We start from the raw sequence: 22,344 nt of genomic DNA, 5'->3' as shown, positions 1-22,344 counted from the left end.
GAATCTATAAAATTTGCTCATGGATTAATACAAAGAGCCCATATGGATAGGACAGAAGAGTCAAGGAAGACTCCCAGGTTGCTGGACTGAGCAACTGAAGGATGGCGTTGCCATCTTACAGGGCTGGGTGGCTTCTGGGGGACTAGAAGATTTGTGAACCTGTGAAAACCAGGCTGTTACTTTAAAAGCTTAATACTGAGGATAGGTGAGTGGTGACTTTTTATAAGAACCATACATATTTCTGAAAGTTAACTCAATCCTTTCAGATTGAGTAGAATTCTAAAATGGACATGAATCGGAACTATTAAATAAAGGCCCCAAAGCACATAATGACCTTTATAATCAGGCACAAACCACACACTTTTTTTGGCAAAGCATCTTTGCAGTATCTCTCTGGAGAGGACTCCTCAGAACCACCTTTGGGTTAGTTAAGGCAGCTGTTGTTATTCTCACTCACCAGCTAGGAAAACTAAGGGTTGGGAAGGCTAATGGCTTGTCAAGACCAATTGTTAACAAGAGAAAGAACCAGACAAAAATTGTAATCTTATAAATAAATCCCCGTATTTTCTGACTATACTACATTGCTATATTCTACAGCAAGCTTTCAAATGTGAAGGGAATTTCTTTGGGGAGAAGCACTGCCAAAATCTTTGAAGAATGGGAAAAGGTTGATAACTGCAATTACAGCTGCAGAGGAGGCTCAAAGCCGAGTTGGACCCTCCTGTTTGCCCTGAGCATGACTTGCTTTTCTCGGCAAATTCTAGACTCACTATTAATGCAGAACATTTCCTGATGGTTTGGGATAGTTCCTCACGTGGTGTAAGAGTGGAAAGTAGAGTTGAGTGATCCATGATATAGACAACTGGATGGCCATGGAGGTGAGGTGTTTTTTTTCCCCCTACCATGAATTTATAATAATACTACTACTCCATTTTCCATGGTAATAAAATAGCTATAGCTCTTTCATGTCAACCTTGTCAAGCCATAATCCAGACAGACCCCTAAGCCCTTCCTTCCTGGAGCTTCCCTTGTGCCCAGTCCTGTCCTCCTAGCTTCAGCTAAGGCTCTTTTTTTTCTTTTTTTGAGACACAGGCTTGCTCTGTCACCCAGGCTGGAGTGCAGTGGTGTCATCGCAGTTCACTACAGCCTTGGCTCTTGGGCTCATGTGATCCTCCCACCTTAGCCTCCTGAGTAGCTGGGACTACAGGTGCATGCCACCATGCTTAGTTAATTTTCATATTTTTTGTTGAGATGGGGTCCCACTATGTTGCCCAGGCTGGTCTTAAATTTCTGGCCTCAAGTGATGCTCCCGCTTCAGCCTCCCAAAGTGCTGGGATTACAGGCATGAGCCACCACACCTTATCTGCAATGGATATTCTTGTGCATGTAGTTTTATGTACAATGTGAAGGCATACCTGAAAGTTACACATCCAGAAGCAGAATTGCCTAGGTAAAGGGTATGAATACTTAAAGGCGGATAAATATTTCCAAGTCATCCTCCAAAGAGATTATTTCAATCTCTACTCTCACCAACAATGTAAGACAGTCTCTGTTTCTGTTTCTGATTCAGGGTTTCTGGGATGCTGCCTGGGCCTTTAGACTTTTTCCAAGCCCCATAGATGATTTCAACGAATCATCAGAGGTGAGATGTTGGCAGTGGCCATAATGCCTGGCACCTAACAGATCCCTAGGAAAGACCTGTTGAACAAAAGGAAACATTTCCTCAGTTTGCTATTCTGAAAATTGAAGGTAATTAGATCCACCTCACAGGGGTTTTGTGCAGATGTTTTAAATAAGAACCCCATGGGATGTGTGGATGTTTGTGGCCAGCTAGGCTTCCCACTCTCTCCCACACACCCACCTTGCAAAATGCACGACTCACATTTGTTCAGCAAAATGTCCAGTTTCTGCCCTTCAGGGATGTTCTGGGCCACTTATAAATTCAAAGAACCATGGATGGGAAATTAGAGAATGCCAAAGGTGGATGATAGTTAACCTCCTGACCATAGGCGCTAGCTTTCTATCCACCAAGTCTGGAAACCAACTTGGAGTCAGTTTCTACCCAGGGCAAAGATACTCCCCTATAGGAAAATGCTTCAGTGGTCCCCTAACAGGCAAAGAGAGCCACCACCCCTGACTCAGTACCACTGGGTGTCTTCAGCCTGGGAGACTATGGTGGGCACCACAGTAAGTCCATTCATTCAGCAAGTGTTTACGGAGCACTTATCTGAGCCAGGCAATATCCTTGTTTGGGGGCTGGAAGTTCAACTCATTGGATATGAACTAGTCCAACCCCTTCATTAAAGATGAGAAAACTGATGGTCAGAGGGGAAGTGACTTTCCCAATGTCCCTGAACCTTCAGAGGTGACTGGTCTTAGCTGTCCTGGGGGCAGAGATGGGACTATATTCAAATAGACCTCCGTGTCCCAGGTCCAGCTGCACATCCACAGATCATCCTAGCTTAAGAGAGTGTGCTGAGGCAGCCTGGCAGATTCTCAGAAGACAAACTAGACAAAAATCATTTTCTCAAGAGAGGCCGGCCAGGAAGTCTCTGAAGGCTGTAGGTGGGTGATGTGTCCCGCCGGCGTCCCCAGGCTCGTCTCTCACCCACCGCCTCCCTCTCGCATTCAGTACCCCGTACTCAGAGCACAGAACTTCCTGCAGTTCGCTCTCTGGCCCCTAGTGAAGCATTTCCCCTCCATCTCTGGCTGTCTCACTGTACTCACTCTCTGGGTGTCGGATTAAACATCTTTCTCTAGACTAGGGGAGGCTCCCACAGCCCCCTCCTCTTGGTGTTGGATTAAACTTCTCTTTCTCTAGACTAGGGGGTGCTCCCAAGGCTCCATCCTTCTCACATCACCACTCTCACCATAAGGAATGGACGCTGTCTCTGCTATCCTTCTTCCCCGAGAAGCTTTAAACACTGTCAGGGCACAAACCGAATCTGCATCAACCCCAGAGATCCCCAGCACCCCGCACAATGCAGGTACACAGTAAATATTTGTAGAGAACGAGGGTAAAGGAACCAAGCGCTTAAGGAAGTACGTAGATTCAAACCCAGAGAGGAGAGTAAAGACAGACTCCATTAGGAGCCATCACTTAAGTGAAATAGGTGGGAGGATGTAAGAAATCTCAAGAGGGAGACAGAAAACATTTTTCCTCTCAAAGAAGGATTCTCCTCCTTTTACACATAAGGACCCAGGCCTACGTGTTTAATTAAACCCTCATCGTGAATGGATTCTGCAGCGTGTGCTCAGGATGATTAGAAGTTTTAGGATGTAGCACGGGTCTTTAGGGTCCCTGTCTAGCAGCCCTGCACACTGACACAGGTGAGTCACGTAAGTCTGTGGCGCAGCAACTGTGGGGCAACGTGTTCTGTGGACTTGCACCTCTGCCGTGATGACAGACAGCAATCCTGCGTCTGGGGCTCCACATAAGACGTTGTTAAAACCAACCCCAACCCCAGAGAGAGAAAGCCACAGTGGCCATCTGCCAAGACAGTAACCAGAAGCCGACAGATAGAATTACACTGCTTCCTGGCTTTTCTCATAATAAAACTAGCAGCAGCCAATCCTTTGCTAACTTAATATAGGCTTTTTCTCAGACAAACCAAGAAGCAGCTGAACTGAGATGTGCTTTTCCAGGGCATCTCACACTGGGCAAAAGATCCTAAAATCAGGGGACTCGGCTTTGGTCCTGGCTCTGCCACTGACTCCCCGACCAGGGCCAGCTTGGAGGCATCACTTTCCTCCATGTGTCCGTTTCCCACAAAATAAGGGAAAATCTCTACCTCCCTTCTGTTGCATCAAGCCTGTAATGTGAATACATGAGAGTGAGGGTGGTCCCCTCCCCGTACTCCCTGCTACAGACTGTTTCCCCCACAATTCACATCTGAATCCCTAACCCTGATGTGAGGGTATTCAGAGGTGGAGTCTTTGGGAGGTAATTAGGTTTAGATGGGGTTGTGAGGGCAGGATCCTGACCTGATAGGATTAGTGTTCTTATAAGAAGAGACACCAGAGAACTTGCCTGCACTCTTTTGCTCTCTCACCCCCTACAACCCATGCAATATGAGGACACAGCTGGGTGCTGGCTGGCTGCAAACCAAGAAGAGGGCCCTCACCAGAACCCAGCCATGCCAGCACCTGGATCCTGGACTTCCAGCCTCCAGAACTGTGAGAAATAAATTTCTGTGGTTAAGAAACAACATTCAGCCTATGGTATTTTGTGATGGGAGCCCGAGTAGACTAAGACACTCCCCTAGCCTTGCCTGGGCCTGCCTCAGCCCTGGAAGGCCAAGCTCAGGGCCTCAGGCAGCCTAACAGGCCCTCGCAGTTCTGCCTGTGGTAGTTGGACTGGGAGTATCACCAGCAGAGATCCCCCAGTGCCCTAGGCTGACGGCTCTGATCCCCGTTGGTGTCCTCCGCCTGCAGAAGGGAGGGTCCCTCATAGGACAGCCCCTGGACTCCTGAGTCCAGCCCCCTTCCAGAGTTGTGCGTCTCTGGGGCCCCTCCAAGGAGAGCAGGCCTGGCCCTGGGAGATGGGTTTCCAGGCAGCAATACCAGGAGCTACCTTCCGAGTCTCCTCAGTGCAGGGGGTTCTGATGCTGGGAGGGGAGAAAGGAAGAGGAATCCCTTAGGGGTCACGGCAGTCCACAAGTTCACATAGCACTGCAACAGCAGTCTCCCTGAACCACACAGTGGCCTTGAAAGGCAGCAACGACCATTCTCAGTTCAGAGATGAGCAGTCAGATCCCGGAGGGCCAATTCCCTTGCCTAGGGTAGAAGCGACACGATTTAAACCCAGTCTTTGGGCTTCCAGTTCAGTACTCTTACTGCTCTGCCACACTGTTTCTCAGACATGTGCACAGAGAGCCCCAAGGTGAGGCTGGGCAGGAGAGCTCTGCAGAGAGGCCCCAGCAGAGCCTGGGGTGGGAGGAGGAGAGGAGAGCCTATCAGGTGGAAGAGGAGGTTACCCATGGGGGTGACATTGGGATGGGCTGGAAGGCACCAGGCCTGTTCAGAGAATAGGGGACTTGCCACTTTGGCTAAAGAACAGGAGGTGGCTTCAGGGAGGGCCTGGGGTGAGGCTGAAGAAGTGGAAGAGGGGGTTCTGCACTCTGCCAAATCAAGGAGTACAGTGGAAATTTATTCTGGGAGACAGTGGAGAGCCACTGAAGGTTATTAAGTGGGGAGCGGACCCTGTGCCAGGGGCCGTAGGGCAAAAAGACAGGTGGCCTCTGTCCATTCACACTCCCAGTCATTTCATGTTGGCCTCTGACCTCCAACCTCCAGGAGCTTGCAGGCCAGTGGGCAGTGTGGTCCATGCACATCAGGCCTATAGAGTCTTTCTTGGTGCTGGGATGCCCTTGCACAAGGTCAATCTCAGGGAAACGTCTAGAGAGGGAAGGAGTCTGCTCAGCTGCAGCTGGTAAAAGAGATCGCCCCATCCCCTCCCCGACCCCCCACACCCTGAGTCTGTGCATCTAACTGCCCGAGGCAAAAAGGCCTCTGGGGAAAATCTGGGAAAGCAGAGCTTGGGGTCAGGGGGCTGGAGGAAGGGAGGGGACATCGCTCCAGAGGCCAGAGAACCCAAGGTGCCTGAAGAGGTAGGGGCACAGCAGTGCCCATTTCATCCCAGGGCCCCTGGAACCCCTCCATGCTTTAGAGAACTTTCCAGAAGGTGAGTGACACATTCTTAAGACCACTTGCTATCAAAGCTCTAAGTGGAGGCTGCCTCTATAAAGAGCCAAGGACACTCTTATCTGCTGAGCCAGGCCTGACTGCCCCCCAGAAGGCTTTACCAAATAGGTGCAGTCATGTCGTCTGGCCCTTTGTCATCAGGAGTAAAGCTGGGGAACATACATCCCAACCCCCAGTTAGCTGTGGCCACACTGAAAACCTAGCCCATTATTACAGGACAGGACAGTCAGAATGAATCATTCTGGGACAGGCAGAAAGTCTTCAATTAGGGGAATAGCTCAATGCATATGTATCAGCTGGTGGGTGAAATGCATCTCTCCTATACGGTTCCTGAGGACAATTCTCACTTATCTGATTAGCTCACAAGTTCTCATCTAGACACAACCATATATAATTAACAAAATTCACTATTCATTGCATTGTTGGACATTTACTCATGTAGATGGTTCCACTGTGCCATTGGTTAGAAACCCACTTTAAATGAGAAAATGGGCAACACTTAAAAGTGGCCAGGTCAAAATCCAGATGTGGACCTGGGCAGGGGAGAGGAAGGGGCACCTGATTCAAAGGAGATGGAGCTGCATTTGTTTAGAAGGGCTCATGAGAATTTCGTAGGGTCCTACAACCATCTTGTAGTCAGTTCTTGATTATTACAGGAACGAGGTGGACAAAAGAATGACTCCTCTTATTCTCAGAATAATCTAAAATGATGGAGAATTAAACAAACCAACAAACCCCTTACATCTGGCTTTGGCATGCTGTCAATGTCGATGCAATTCGACACACCCACCCTCTTTCTGCATCCCCTGTGCCCAATCCCTCCCTGAGCTGGCTGCAGCAGCAGTCTGGGAGGCAGCTGGGCAGGGAGCCACCAAAAGCTATAACATGGATAACCCATTTGCTGAGATCCAAGGATCTGTCCCAAACTGGAAATATTTTCTCACAGGCAGCATAGAGAGGCACGCCCAACTGTGCAGCCAGCTCATCTGCCTAGATGAATAGATGATATAAAAAGTGGATAAATTAAGTTGTGCCTACAATTATACCAGTGGTCAGGGAACTTGGCCCTATAACCAGAAAGACCAGCAGGCTGGGGAAGATAAATTGCGGTCCTTTTCTTTCATTTCTGATCCCTTCTCTCAAAATGACTATATTTCAATTCTTTATCTTGGTCCACTTCAAAACAGGATTGCAGGGCAACAAACACACCAGCATTCTTCAGTAAAGGAGAGAAGGAGGTCTGGGAGCAATTTTTTTTTTTTTAATCGAGACAAGATTTGGGACCAGCTGCAAGGAAAGATGTACCCAGGACACATCACTGCCAGCCTCACCATGTGCTGTGAGATCACCGGGATCAGAAAGCAGGGCAAAGCGTTTCTCAGGAGCATCCTCTTCTCCCAGGACTGACTTTGGAATCACAGCCAGCAGAGTTTGAACCCACCACTTACTAGCTGGTGACCTTAGGCTCTTTACTTAATCTGAGCTACAGTTTTTCCTCATCTGTCCCCTGAATGCAACAGCACATGTGCTTAGCACAGTGCCCAGCATGCAGCCAGCAGTCAGTGAGGGGTCCACATTATTATTATTCATATGCCATACTAGCTGGCTGGGGGTAGAGCAGAGAGAGCTGAGGAATAGGGCTCTGTCCAGCTTCAGAATGACAGGGAGGTGGAAACAGCAAAAAGCCACTTCAGGGCACGGGGGAAGGAAGATTGAGGGGAGTTGGTGAAGCAGCCACCGAGGCTCAATGGCTAAGAGATGCTGTCACACACATTCATGCAGGCCCAGCAAAGCCTGGAGACAGGACACACAGGCACATATACACGTCGGCAGCTCACCCACACCGGCACCCACGGAACGCCTGTGCAGGTCCTGCTTGTCCTTCAGACACTTACTTGCACACGTCTTCCCATCGCTGCGGAGCACGTGTCCCTCAGGACACTGACAGGCAAAGGATCTGTCCATGTTGACGCAGGAGTATTCACAACCATGGTCACTCAGCAGGCAGTAATCCACCCCTGCAAAACCAAAAGCCAGGCAGCCCTTTATCAGTGAGACCTCTGGGCGACAGTGATTAGATCAAGTGACCGTCATGCTCACCCCGCCCTCCCTCGAAGGCATGCAGTCCCAGTGGACATCCTCACTATCTCCTGGAGCAGAGCAAGGGGCAGGGGAGGAGTGCCCAAGTACGACCTGTGCCCTCTGCAGTCACATAGGTTTCACTCCTGGTGCAAACCTTCCCCTACGAGAGGAGCGCGGAGGGACTCACGGGAGCAGGTCTTGAGGTCCTCGTTGATGAGGAAGCCTTCTGAGCACTGGCAGACGAAGGAATCCTCCGTGTTCAGACACAGCTGCTCACAGCCATGGTCCTGCTGTGCACAGTGGTCCACTCCTGCATTTTCACACACGCAAAAGCATAGAGGAGCTGAGGGGGCAATACCCCACCAGCAACCAAGATTCAAAAACAAAACCGGAGGCATAACAAGCCACAGGGAAGGTGTCATTCTACCCCACACCACTGATCCCTCTAGAAAATCAGACTGGCTTGTTGGTTTTCTTTCCCTTTTCACCCAGGCTGGAGTGCAGTGGCGAGATCTCGGCTCACTGCAACCTCCACCTCCTGGATTCAAGCGATTCTCCTGCCCCAGCCTCCAGAGTAGCTAGCTGGGGTTGCAGGTGCCTGACACCATGCCCAGCCTTCTTTCCCATTTTTTTCTTTGAAGAGTAAAGCATACAACCCCAATGGCTGGGGAATGCTGTCCCTGGTGTTGACGACAGCAGCACTCTGCCAGGGCCATGGCACACAGAATCCACAGTCTCAGGGCACCTCTGAGAGCAGGTGCAATTCCCATTTCACAGAGAGGAAAGTGAGGCTCAGGAAGGTCAAGATCAAAGCCACACAGCTAATAGAGTAGTGCTTAGAATGCAGGTTCTGGCATCAAACTACCTGGGTTCAAATCACACCTCTGCCACTTCCTAGCTATGGATGCTGGGCAGTCCCACGGCCTCTTTGCCATCGTTTCCTGACTTGTGAATATGGATGTTGATGGTTGCTTTCTTATAGGAATAGGGTGAGAATAAGAGGGGTTGACTATGTAAAGCGCTCAGAACAGTAGCTAGCATACAGCAACCACTTAATGAACACATTATTATTATCAAGTAGTGCTGAGTAAGAATTAGTCATATAGTTTCATTTCTAATTGAAAATGAAAAAGAGTTGTCATTCTCAATGAAATCAATTTCTATTTTTTTTACCCCCACCATCAGGACATCCAGATTAAAAAACAAACCAAAGCCTGGGACTGCATGTGTGGCCTATCCTGGCATCCGAATGCTGCACAGCTGGTCCTCCGGGCAGCAAGTGCCGAAGGCTAATGAACACACAGCTGTGGTGAACAGCTCCCACTATCAGCCCGGCAGGCTGCTTCCCAGGTTTCCCTTATGGAGAAAATGCACCTCCAGAGACTGGACAGACACTGGAGGCCTTGTGCAGGTCTGCCAAGTGGGCCTCTTGACTCCCGCAGAGCCTGGGACCAGTGCCTTCCAGAACATTCCACTGGTGGATGCACCTCCTGCGAACACTTGCTGGATCGTGGGAGCTAATTGCCTGTGTTCACATCCTAGTGTTGCCATTTGCTAGTCACAGGACCCCAGGACAGTGACTTAATCCCTTTGTGTCACAGTTTGCCCTTGTTTAAATAGCGACAAAAATGTGGGTGCCCAGTAGGGCGGCTGTGAGGATGCAGGGAGTTTATGCATGGGAAGTGCTCAGGGCATTGCCTGCACAGAGTGAGTGCCTCAGAATTGCTTGCTGTCTTTATGGCCTGGGCTCCCTGATTCCTCAGAGAAAGCAGAAGCCTGTGGCTTTCTCTAAGGACTGCGAGACAGAAACAGCTTGGTTTGTACTTTCTTAGAGTTGACTAGGTCCCAGAGAGAAGGGAGGGTCCCGATCTCTTGTGGTCCGTTCTTAGAGCTCTTCTGGCCCCTGGAGGCATGCTGGGAGGGGCAGTCAAGCCATGTCCCTGGTGATCTGCGTGGGCTCAGCCAGGTCAGGACCACCTGCCCTGGGAAAATTGCCAGGGCCATCAGCTGGCAGACCTGACACTCCGGGAAACAGGCAGGATACACACAGATCCATGGTCACCAGGGCATCTCCTGTTGAATGGGAGACCCGCTCCCCGCTGGCCTCTCAAAAGGACTCAGAGACATGCAGAGGCAACGTACAGCAGGCACTGACTTTGGCACCACTTTCCAGTTCAAAAGCCCTTTGGCCTCTGAGATCAGTCCTTAGAAAGCCTTTACCGAGGCACTTTGTTCTCTCTGGACACTAGAGGAGCCACGCTTTCCTGAGGACTGCCCTGGACCTCTTATTTCATCTGGGAAATTTCCCTGCTGGCAGTGTGGAGCCCAGGGCTCAACAGCTGCACTGTCCTCACTCACAATCTATCTCTATCTCCAAAGGGGAGCAGATGTAGGGCTTGCTGAGTGGAAAGGCACATAAAGGGCCCCTTCTGCATAGGCCATGTCATGGAGATGGGCCCCCTCTCCCGCATGCCAAGGGCATAGGGTCCATCACCACACTCAGGCGCTCCTATCCTGCTGGCCAGGACCCGTGGAGATGGTGCCTCATAAAAAAACACGGAGCCGCCCAGCTGGCAGAGCCTGCAAGTTCCCATACATTTACATCACCCAGTGGAGCTTTGTTGTGGCTCTGACACAAGAAAATTAAGACAAGCCTTCTCAGAAAATCCCATGTTTCTTGATTCTGCCCTCAGATCAGCCTCTGCAGCCCATTGCTTTCCAAGGTCTGTCCCCTCCGGCCTCTTGTCCCAGTCTGGCGCCAGGCACTGGCCCCTTTCACAGGCTCCATCACTGTTCCCCTTGATTGGAAGTTTACCCTGTGCCAGGCACCAGGCTAACATATCAAAATGGCTCCTATTTCTCCCTATAAAAACCCTGTGGGAATAATACGACTATTAGTTTTGCTTTTTGTCATAGATGGGAAATCAAAGCATGGAGAAGTTAAATAACTTGCCCAAGTTCACACACATCTAGTAGGTGGGAGAGGTTGGATTTGAAATTAGGCCTGTCTGACCTAGTAAATACGCTCAACAGCAAATACTAATATTAGTTAACGTTTATTGAGTGCTTATGCCTAGCAGCGCTGTTCTAAGTATTTTACTCCTATTCTTTTTTTTTTTTTTTTTGAGATGAAGTTTTGCTTTGTCGCCCAGGTTGGAGTACAATGGGCAATCTTGGCTCACTGCAACCTCTGCCTCCTAGGTTCGAGTAATTCTCCTGCCTCAGCCTCCCGAGTAGCTGGGATTACAGGCACCCACCACCACACCCAGCTAATTTTTTGTATTTTTAGTAGAGATAGGGTTTCACCATGTTGGCCAGGCTGGTCTTGAACTCCTGACCTCAGGTGATCTGCCCGCCTTGGCCTCCCTGTGCTGGGATTACAGGCGTGAGCCACCGCGCCTGGCCTATTCCTATTAATTCTTTTAATCCTTGCAACCCAAGTTGGCTAGGCCGATAGTATTAATAGTCACATTCTATGGGTGATGAAACTGAGGATAAGGAAGGATACACCTGACAGACCATCAGGAAACCCGGTGGGCTCCAGAAATAACTGGTTGCTAGTGAACCCGCCCGCGTCCGTGAGTGGACCCCACCCTCCATCAGCACCCCACCCCTAGGGTACACTCACGGCTGCAGGTTTTGCCATTGGGGTCCAGAGTGTAGCCACGGTGGCAGCGGCAGTAGTAGCTCTCCTCCGTGTTGACGCACTCATGCTCACAGCCCGGTTTGTTCAGTGCACAGTAGTTGATCCCTGAGGGGAAGAAGGGCAGACCTTCCTTCAGACTCTGGACCTCTCCCAGGGCTGATGGCAGCCCCTCGGGGCTCCCATGAGCCCCCATGGAGAGGGCTGGTGGGTGCTGCCTGCTGAGGCAAGCCGGGACAGATCATTCATTCGTTTGTCTGCCAGCCAAGTGCCAGGCCTTGAGCTAGATTCGGAGATTTAATGACGACTGAGATGGAGGCCCTGCCTCAATGGGTTCAGGCTCTGGTGAGGAGTCAGACAAGGACAGCAACTAAAAGACAATGCAGAGCACAGAGCAGGGGCCTCACTGGGTCCTGAGGTGAGAGGGTCTTCCAAGAAGAGATAAGGCCAACAGGAGGCTCCAGGGAGGAGGAGGAGTTCCATAGGTAAGGGAGCTCAACTGGAAGGAGAACATGAGGACTCGAGGACAGCAAACACAAACACCTGAGGGTGAGGAGACAAAAAACACAAGTGCTTGGGGATGAGGGAACAGTGAACACAAATGCCCTGGGATGAGGGGACAGTGAACACAAACGCCCGGGGATGAGAGGACAGTGAACACAAATGCCCGGGGATGAGGGGACAGTGAACACAAACGCCCAGGGATGAGGGGACAGTGAACACAAATGCCTGGGGATGAGGGTGAGGGGCATGCCTGGGGAGCTGTGAGGAGCCAAGTATGGCTGGAGTGTGAGGAGAGAGATGAGGCTGGGAGGCAGAGGGAGCTGGCCCACCTGAGCATGACTGGTCGTGCGGGCTTTGCAAGCCCCAGGATGAATCAGTGAAGGCTCTAAACAGGTGACTAGAGGTGAGAATGTTGGTGGAGGTGACAAGGCCAGGGTTATGTCTTGAAGAAGACTTTGCAGTAGAGGTGGCAAGGCAGACAAACTTCACTAAATCTTCAGGAAACCAGGTGAGCTACAGGACACAGAGAAAATAGCTCCTGCTCTCCAGGAGCTTGTTTAAAAGAGGGCCTGGCACCTGAAGTATACCTGTGGATTCTCCAGCATTTTCCCTCTTTGATGGCCAAAGAGCAAGCCAAGGCTCAGTTGAGCTGAGCTGAACTGAGTCAGTGGCCAAAGAGCTGAGAGCTGGGGTGAGAGCCACACTCCCCAGCCTACCTCCTTCCAAGAAAGATGGAAAAGCTAAGAAAATCCAGTATCTCTCTCAAGTTAACCTGATCACTAGGGCTCAAAGCATGTAGAGAGCTTCTGTCTACAGTGACATCTGACAGTGACATTGGATGGCACAAGGCAGAATAAACAAAAGGTGATCTTGCAAAATATCCAGCTATTTAGGGACGCAGGGGTTGGCAGTTTCATGAAGAAGGATCTAAATGCTTCGCCTTGCTCTGTTGAGACCACGCTGGCATAGTATCATGGGACTGGAGGAGGCGTATCTCTGATGCTGCCCCAGGCTACTGCAGTTCTGTCCTATGGTAAGGTCACTCTATCCATGCTGTGTTTCTGCCAGCAGATGGAAACTGTGTCATAACCAGGAGCCAATAAGCAATTCCTTTCCTGGTAGAAAATGCTAAAGCCATAAGACCCCACACATAGCAGGCTCCAGGGGAGATAGAGAACTGGAAAAGGACACAAAATGAGCTTGTGGAGAGGCTTTATGAGACTGGTGTTGCGGGAAAAGGTCACCACCGACCTCATTTGCTGGGCTGGATCAGTTTAACTGCACAGCATTGTTCTTTTTCTGGGGATGTGGCAGACACTGTTGGTTGTCTTGCCAATAACCATTACCCCATGACCCCCAAGCATGAGTCATGGCTGGTCTAAGCCAGCGTGGCAACCATGTTCTTCTTTGTCAGTCATTGGTCAAGGGGTGGGAATATGCCCTAGTTCTGACCAATGAAACATAAGAAGCTTACTGGGGGCCCTCAAGAAAGATTTTTCTTCCTGAAAAGACAAAGGTGGCCAGGCACAGTGGCTCATGCCTGTAATCCCAGCACTTTGGAAGGCCAAGGTGGGCAGATCACTTGAGGCCAGGAGTTCAAGACCAGCCTGGCTAACATGGTGAAACCCCACCTCTACTAAAACCAAACAAACAAAAAAACAAAATTAGCTGGGCATGGTGGCATGCACCTGCAATCCCAGCTACTTGGGAGCCTGAGGCATGAGAATCGCTTGAACCCAGGAGGCAGAGGTTGCAGTGAGCTGAGATTGTGCCACTGCACTCCAGCCTGAGCAACAGAGTGAGACTCTGTCTCAAAAAAAAAAAAAGACAAAGTTGTATAAAGAGAAATGCTTTTCTCTGCTCTCTGTCCTTTCTGCCTTTGAGTCTTGTAGTGTAAGGATATGATGCTGGGAGCTGCAGCAACCATCTTGTAACCAAGAGGTAACAAGGATGAAAATGTAAATGCAACATACTTTGCCAGAATAGAAAGACAGAAAGAGTCTGGGTTCTTGATAATATCACTAAGTCACTGAGCCATCCATAGGACCAACCACCTTTGGACTTGTTAGGTAAAAAATAAAAGTCCTTCTGACTTAAAACACCATTAATTGGATTTCCTGTTTTGTGTGAACAAAAAGCACCATAACTGATACAGGGGAAATGATCTGAAATCATAAAGTAATGAAGAGATTTTATTTTTACCATGTATCTGCCCAAAAGTTATCTGATGAAGCTCACATCCACAAATCACTTAAAGATATGACACATCACCCTCTTGTCTCAGTGGCTCCTTGCTGCACTGGCTAACCTCTATCTTCCTTCACGGTCAGCTCAACATCATTTTATCATCTTTTGTGACCTCCCAGATGAAGTCAGTTCTTTCTACAGGACCTCTCTTTCGTAGCATTCATCACAATGGTTATGTAGTATGCTTTGTATCTGTGATGCTTCAAAGTCTGTTTCTTTCACTAGACTTGAGTTCCACGAGCAGGGACCATGCCATCTTTATTTTTCTCACTATTAGTGGCAGTCTGATGGTAACATTAGTAATGATAATCATAGCATCATAACTGCTGCCATTTCTTAAATACCTGCTAAATGCCAGATGCTGTGCCAACCACTTTACAAACATAACTTCATTTGACCCTGCAAGATATGTGTGATTGTTAACCATATTTCTTTCTTTTTTTTTTTTTTTTGAGACGGAGTCTCGCTCTGTCACCCAGGCTGGAGTGCAGTGGCGTGATCTCGGCTCACTGCAACTTCTGCCTCCTGGGTTCAAGCAATTCTCCTGCCTCAGCCTCCTGAGTAGCTGGGACTACAGGTGCCCGCTACCACGCCAGGCTAATTTTTATATATTTAGTAGAGACGGGGTTTCACCATATTGGCCAGGCTGGTCTCGATCTCCTGACCTTGTGATCCACCCGCCTCCGCCTCCCAAAGTGCTGGGATTATAGGTGTGAGCCACCGTACCTGGCCTGTTATCCATATTTCAAAGCTGAGGAATTGAGGTTTAGCGAGGTTAATAACTTGATCAAGATCCACTGCTAGTAAAAATGGAAATGTGAGTGGGACCCAGACCTGAAGGACCCCTCAAAGGGTCTGTTAAAGGATCTGGCTGGACACGGTGGCTCATGCCTGTATCCCAGCACTTTGGAAGGCTGAGGTGGATGGATCACTTGAGGTCAGGAGTTCAAGACCAGCCTGGCCAACATGGTGAAAGCCCACCTCTACTAACAATACAAAAATTAGCCAGGCATGGTGGCACATATCTGTAGTCCCAGCTACTTGGGAAGCTGAGGTGAGAGGATCGCTAGAACCCAGGAGATGGAGGTTGCAGTGAGCCAAGATCGCACCACTGTATTCCAGCCTGGATGACAGAGTGAGATTCCGTCTTTAAAAAAATTAAAATTAAAAAAAAAAAAAAAAAGAATCCATGACGTGCCCTCCCAGGTGACTGGTGGCTGGAGCTTGCTTCATGCCCAGAGTATGAGCAGAATGTCTGCAGACAGAGTGCATGGAGAGAAGGCCGCAACATGCAGGGCTGGTGTAGAAGAAAAGATATCACCTTGCTGTGTCACTGACCCTTGGCACTCTCTCTGGAGCTCACTCCCATGTGAGGAGAGGCAGGATATTGTTAGCTGTGTGCAGTTTCCCTTCATCTACCTGAAACTCATCAGCAGCCTCAACAAGCCAAGAGCTTCGATGGAGGAAAATAGGCCTGGCAATAAAACACCAGTCACAGACAGACAGACAAACACAGAACAGGAAGGGCCCGCAGTCTACTGCCTGTAGGAATCACTCCATTACACCATCAGGGAAAGGTGAAATGATCTTTAGTCAACTCTCTTTTTAAAACCCAGCATTCAGCCACTGTGGAAAACAGCATGGCGGTTCCTCAAAAAATTAAATATAGAATTAACCATATGACCCAGCAATTCCATTTCTGGGTATACACACCCAAGTTCATAGCTGCATTAATAAATAAAAGCCAAAAGGTGGAAGCAACCCAGGGATCTATCAAAGGATGAGTACAAAGGATGATGTATAGATACAACGGAATATTATTCAGCCTTAAAAAGGAAGGAAATTCTGACACGTCCTACAACTGAATGAACCTTGAAGACGTTATGCCAAGCAATATAAGCTGGTTACAAAAGGACAAATGTTCTATGATTCCACTTATATGAGGCACCTAGAATAGTCAAATTCATAGACAAAAAGTAGATTGGTGGCTGCCAGGAGATGGAGGAGGAGGAGCTGGGGAATTATTGTTTAATGGGTATAGAGTCTCAGTTTGGGGTGAAGAAGTTCTGGAGATTGAAGGTGGTGATGGTTGCACAACAATGTGAATGTGCTTAATACCACTGGACTAGATACTTAAAAATGGTTAAAATGGTACATTTTATGTTATATATATTTTGCCACACTAAAAAAGCCAATGTTGTCTTTAAGAAAAATTTATATTTACGTATTTCAAAACAACATATTGTATACAAGTATACAATTTTTATGTCAATTTTAAAAAATAAATAAATACCAAAAAGAGGTACAACTATGTTGTATCAATTTTAAAAATATAAAAAAATCAATTTAAAAAATTTTAAAAATATAAAAAAATATGCTGAAGCTCTCGCTTCAGCAGCACATACAATAAAAATATAAAAAGAAAAACATTTTTAAAAAATTAAAATAAATTAGTAAATAATGTTTCAAGCAAGATTTTTTTTTTTTTTTTTTTTTTTTTGAGACAGAGTCTCACTCTGTCGCCCAGGCTGGAGTGCAGTGGCACGATCTCGGCTCACTGCAAGCTCCACCTCCCAGGTTCACGCCATTCTCCTGCCTCAGCCTCCTGAGTAGTTGGGACTACAGGCGCCCGCCACCAAGCCCGGCTAATTTTTAAATATTTTTTAGTAGAGACGGGGTTTCACCGTGTTAGCCAGGATGGTCTCGATCTCCTGACCTCGTGATCCGCCCGCCTCGGCCTCCCAAAGTGCTGGGATTACAGGCGTGAGCCACCGCGCCCAGCAAGATTTTTTTTTTAAAGAATGATTTACACATGAGATAATTCAACTGAAAACCATTTAGATTCTTAAAGAGGTAATCACCCAGCAATCTGGCAGGCAGCTATTCAAATACCACCCTTTTCGGCTGGGCGTGGTGGCTCATGCCTGTAATCCCAGCACTTTGGGAGACTGAGGAGGGAGAATCACTTGAGTCCAGGAGTTTGAGACCAGCCTGGACAACATGGTGAAACCCCGTCTCTACTAAAAATACAAAAACTAGTCAGGCATGATGGTGCACGCCTGTAGTCCCAGCTACTAGGGAGGCCGAAGTGAGACAATCACCTGAGCCTGGGAGACAGAGGTTGTAGTGAGCCAAGATTGCTCCACTGCACTCCAGCCTGGGCAATAGAATGAGATTCTGTCTGGAAAAAAAAAAAAAAAACAAACCTTCTCCAAATGGTTCTTTTTAGCAGACATTTAACGGTGGCTCTTTGCCTTCTCACCACCCTTTTGTCATATTTCCTCATGTGTGTGCTTCTTAGATATTCACTCACTCACTTATTCATTCACTAAATATTTATTGAGGACCTACTGTGCATCCTATATCTGGTACCATGATAGGTGCTCTGACATGGCACCCACAGGATGGACACAACTTAATCTGGTAAGGCCCAGAGTGTCCACTAAAGCTCTGTGAGGTCAGATGACAGGACTGTCAGAAAACAAATCAAACAATCTTTCTGAGTGCTAACTTGTGAAAGAGTTGGAGCCCTGAGCAGGTAAGACTGAAACCATGAAAGATCAGTGACCCCAGGTAGTACATTTTGATACCAGCTGAGTGCACAGATAGTAAGTTTCAAAAAAACTGGAGAGGCAACAGGGTGTTAAGGCAGGAAGTCCTGTTCCTACAGTTTAGGAAATCCAGGTCCTGAGAAGTAGAAAGTAGCTGCTCAGGGTCACATAACCAATATGAGTGACATTGCCAAGCCTGGACGTCACGTCTCTCGGCTCAGTCGAACCCGTGGGCTTCACACCAATTTTTGAGAGCACTCATCATGGTACCAGAATCAGGGATCCTGGAGCCCAGCACAGGGGATGAACCCACATCTGATTTGGCCCTAGGGCTCTACCTGGGCAGGCAAGGCAGTCGCAGTTTCTGTGCTTTGCACTACTGCCTTAATAATCCATGCCTTAAACTGATGATAGCACTCTCCATGAGGAGAAATTGTGCCCAGATGAGGAGCAAGAACAAATCCTGGCCAAGAATCTTTTCTTCAGTAGGATTCTGCCTTGATCTTTTTTCCCCCAGTTTAATTTCGATGACATCAAATTCCTTTAAAAATAGATTTCATATTAGATTTGAAAATTACCCACATCCATCAACCTCCTATTAAACGTAAATGGCTGTATCCTGGGCTGAAGATTTGTAATGCTCAGATCACTCAAGAGACCTCAGGCTTCTAATAATGGACTCCAGATTTTTAAACCCAATTTCTTGGCTTCCGTCATCCACATAATGCTCCAGAGAGACAGTGAGCACTCGCTTCCGTTTACAGCTGTCTGCCCTAATGGACTGAGTGCAAGCATGAAGTCAGGGGCCGCTCCTGCAGGCTGACCTCAGGAGTCAGGGTTGGGTTCACAGCAAAGACAATGGAAAATGTAACGATGAGGCGGGACGTTGGGCGAGGGCTGATGAGGACACTGGCCTTTAGGAACAAATTTCATTTTTCTTGGATGAAAAAGTAAGAACCCTGGCTAAAGAGGTGCTATACCCACTGAATATACATGGATGAGCATTAGGGACTCTGGTCGGGGCCACAGCTTGCTTGCAAACAGGCCCACCTGGGGACCAATCTGTAGCGCTCAGACCACTCCAAAACGGTCACTCCCTCTCTACTCGCTCTTCCGTTCTCAGTCTTCTCCTTCCCATGATAATGATGCCTGCATTGCATTGGATCTTCTCTTATTCCAAGTGCCTCTCCAGGAAGGGTGTGGAGGGAGTAGCAGAAATTAAGGGACTCAGATGGTTGGTAAGACATGCAGAACGTCAAGAAAATGTCCTCCGCCCATGGCCCCAAGCCTAACTTGTTTCCTTTTTCCCCTCCATTAGTAACACATGAGGAAGCTTGCAATGAGCATCTGAGCTGAACCAGATCTAATCACCGCCCACTGAAGAGCTTTGGGTCTGCAAATATGAGTCCACCTGGGAGTGATTTCCCCTGGGTGCAGCCAGTCCCTCACACACCCACTCCTAGCAAAAGGTGTAAATAGCACAGAGGAGTGGCCAGACCGGAAAAGTTGGCCCTCTGACCTATTGCAGGCATGTGTGGTCTTATGAAAAATAGCTTATCTAATTGTTTTCACATTCTGAATGCTCTCCATTAAAATTTTCATTTAATGCTTGAATGTGTCCAGGGTTTGTACCCTCACAAGGCAGTGGGAATAGTTTTATAAGACAGGCTCCATTTCAAAATCCGGGATTTGCAACCATCTGCCACTATACACAGTTTAACACTTGCTAGAATGAGTATGAAAGTTAATCTGTGCTATGAGCAGAATGTGACTCATCTGGATTCAGTTAAATAGCTCATGGTGCTTTTCAAAAAAGATATATGTGAAACCTTTCAAAACGCAGTCTTGCCAGGCAGAACACTGCTGTACACACCATCAGGAAGAAATGGGTGAAGGAGCATACAGAAAATTACATCCCTCAATGGAAGCTCCAGAGAGTTCTATGAATGACATTGTCAGCAGACCCCAAACAATTCAGTGTGCATAAGTGTGGACTAACTAGGGAAAGACTTTCCGAAAAAAAATTCACAACTTGCATGCCTAAAAAAGGCTATCTTTCTAACAAGATTGAAGAATTAAAAAAAAAAAGCCTCAATTTCTCCAGGATGATACATCATAGAAAGATTCACTTACTCATTCCCATTCAGCAAACATTGTGCACACCTATGAGTGCCAAGCACTCTTTGAGCTTTTGAGAATTCAGCAGCGAGAAAAAGATAATCGTCTCTGTCCTTGTGGGCCGTCCATTCTAGCAGTCTCTCAGGAATGGTTTGTCTTAAACAGGTGCCCTCTGGGGCCCGTGCTCAGATCCCCAATCATGCCCCTTGATGTGCTAGATGACAGGCATTTGAGGCACTCAGTACATCCACAATATCATCCCGCTGACACCCTGTACCCCTTGAATATTGCTGGGATGTCCTAGAGTCTCATTTTTCTTCTTCTTTCCTATCAAAGGGAATAAAGCTGCAATGTCCTCCCTCTTAGCATCCGTCAAGTGTCTTATCTTGTAGGAGTAGAAGAAACCAACTCCTTCTACCTCTCATCTCTGGGCCCATTCTTTTCTTTTTCCAAGACCCCAATGCTATGGGAATAAGGGGGAGGGAGAGTGCACCTGCATTTCACATAGGTGGGAGCTTCAGCTTGGGTCCACTTGGCTAATTGAATCTAATGGCCAGACCTATTCAATATTTAAAAATCATCCACATAATAGGATCTAGTGAGCCAAAAAGTAAAATAAAGGGGAGAATAATGTTAATAGACACAATGCTGAATACAAGCACATCTTGCTTAAGATTTGCACGGAAAGGAAAACTAACTAGAGGAGCATTTAGCAGAACAAGCCCTTCTCCAACTCCCCTGTAACTTACTTCTGCAGGTTTTCTTATCTGGATTCAGGGTAAAGCCTTTCAGGCAGTGGCAGGAATAGGAATCATCTGTGTTAACACACTCGTGCTGACATCCGTGATTAGATGAGGCACAGTAGTCTATCTCTGGCAAGAAGGAAAAATCACAAGAATGGCAAACCAATCAATAAAGCTAGCATAGGAAAAGCAGGGATTTCCAGTCTTCATTTTCCCAAACAGGTAAAATCCCACACCTCAAAGAGTCACACCATGAAGGGGTCTCCCAATAAAGCTACTTCCATGTTTAGAGATATGGCCTCTCCTAAGAGAAACTTCTTCTCCTTCTTTCCTTCTTCTCCTTCTTCTTCTCCTTCTTCCCTCCTCCTCCCTCTTTCCCCTCCTCCCCCTTCTCCTTCCTCTTTCCCTTCCCCCTCTTCCCTCTTCCCCCTCCCTCCTCCTCTTCTTTCCCTCTTTTCTTTTCTTTCTTTCTCTTTCTTTCTTTCCTTCCTTCCTCTCTCTCCCTTCCTTCCTTCCTTTCTTCCTTCCTTCTTTCTTTCTTTCTTTCTTTCTTTCTCTCTCTCTTCCTTTCCTTCTTCTTCTTCCATTATTATTATTATTATACCTGGACTCTTCTGCTAGGCAAAGACAAACTTCCTGACATATTACAAAACGTTTATGCAACAAACAAATTTGTGAACATGCTTTCCTTGTCTTGATTCATGTAAGAGCCACTAAAATGAAGATGGGGTATTTGCCAGACTGCAGGCTGAGAATGGTTTAGCTGAGTGTTTTATCGAATTTAAGCAATTAAAACAATTAAACGTTCCCAAAGCCAAACTCCAAACCACTTACACCCATCAAACAATGAGCCAAACAATAAGACACAAAATCATATCCTGGGAAAAATAAGGCCTAGGAGTGAAAGGCATAAATACTCTGAGTTCAAAACACCTCCTGGTTACCTCATTGGGCTCAGCTGCACATAAATAGGATTTTTACCTTAAGATTCACAGAGAATGTGATCTCTAGGGATACACTAATTTAAACCAAAATATTTTTTTAAAAGTATTTCATGAAATTTTTCATAATGAAATTTTACTTGTGTATTTTTATTTTTTTGTTTTTGTTCTTTATTTTTTCTTTTTTTTGTATTTTTTGTATAAGTATTTTTAAATATGGAAAGAAACTTTTATTGCAGAATCTGAGCAAAATATTTTCCCATAGTGGAACTTGGACACATTGTTTAAAATTGCTTGAAATAAATGACCACTGATGGAATCTTAAAAGGAGTCTTTGTTTTGATGAGGGTTTTTATTATTTTAAGGAACATTTGAACTGCATAAATAATCTTCCTAACAAATAATTTGGTATAAATGAGAGTTCCCAGTCCATACCAGAGGAAACAAACTGAGTAAGGGAAAGATATACAATATTCTTGAAAGGAAAAAATGTTGAGTGAGATGCCAATTTTTCCCAATTTAAACTTATGGAAATGTTAAGCAAAATATACAATAATGTCCAATTTCAAAAATGGACTGAGTAGTATAATAAATCCATGTACATATCACCCAGCTTCAGGAGAATCAATCTATGGCTGCTTGGCTTTCAGCTATGTCCCCACTCTCTATAGTAAGATCCCACATTACTTTGAAGCAAACCCCAGACATTGTATTGTTGTTATTATTATTATTATTATTATTGTTTGTTTTGAGACAGAGTCTCGCTCCATCGCCCAGGCTGAAGCGCAATGTCGCAATCTAGGCTCACTGCA

General features: G+C 47.1%; 1 protein-coding gene across 2 annotated transcripts in view; it reads right to left on the bottom strand.

Annotated features, from left to right (window-relative positions):
* MATN2 (matrilin 2) overlaps positions 1–22,344 on the bottom strand; it is a 168,281-nt gene that overhangs the window by 21,348 nt on the left and 124,589 nt on the right. For both annotated transcript variants that reach the window (XM_003311858.7, XM_528309.8), the window contains exons 7-10: positions 20,598–20,720; positions 11,414–11,536; positions 7,973–8,095; positions 7,599–7,721 (exon numbers count right to left, since the gene is read on the bottom strand). In XM_003311858.7, coding sequence (XP_003311906.2) covers positions 7,599–7,721; positions 7,973–8,095; positions 11,414–11,536; positions 20,598–20,720 — 492 coding nt within the window. The remainder of the gene's footprint in view (positions 1–7,598; positions 7,722–7,972; positions 8,096–11,413; positions 11,537–20,597; positions 20,721–22,344) is intronic.

Source organism: Pan troglodytes, chromosome 7 (assembly GCF_028858775.2).
Source record: "Pan troglodytes isolate AG18354 chromosome 7, NHGRI_mPanTro3-v2.0_pri, whole genome shotgun sequence".
In the NCBI taxonomy this organism is placed as follows: domain Eukaryota; kingdom Metazoa; phylum Chordata; class Mammalia; order Primates; family Hominidae; genus Pan; species Pan troglodytes.
This window is presented reverse-complemented; position numbering and strand designations above follow the sequence as displayed.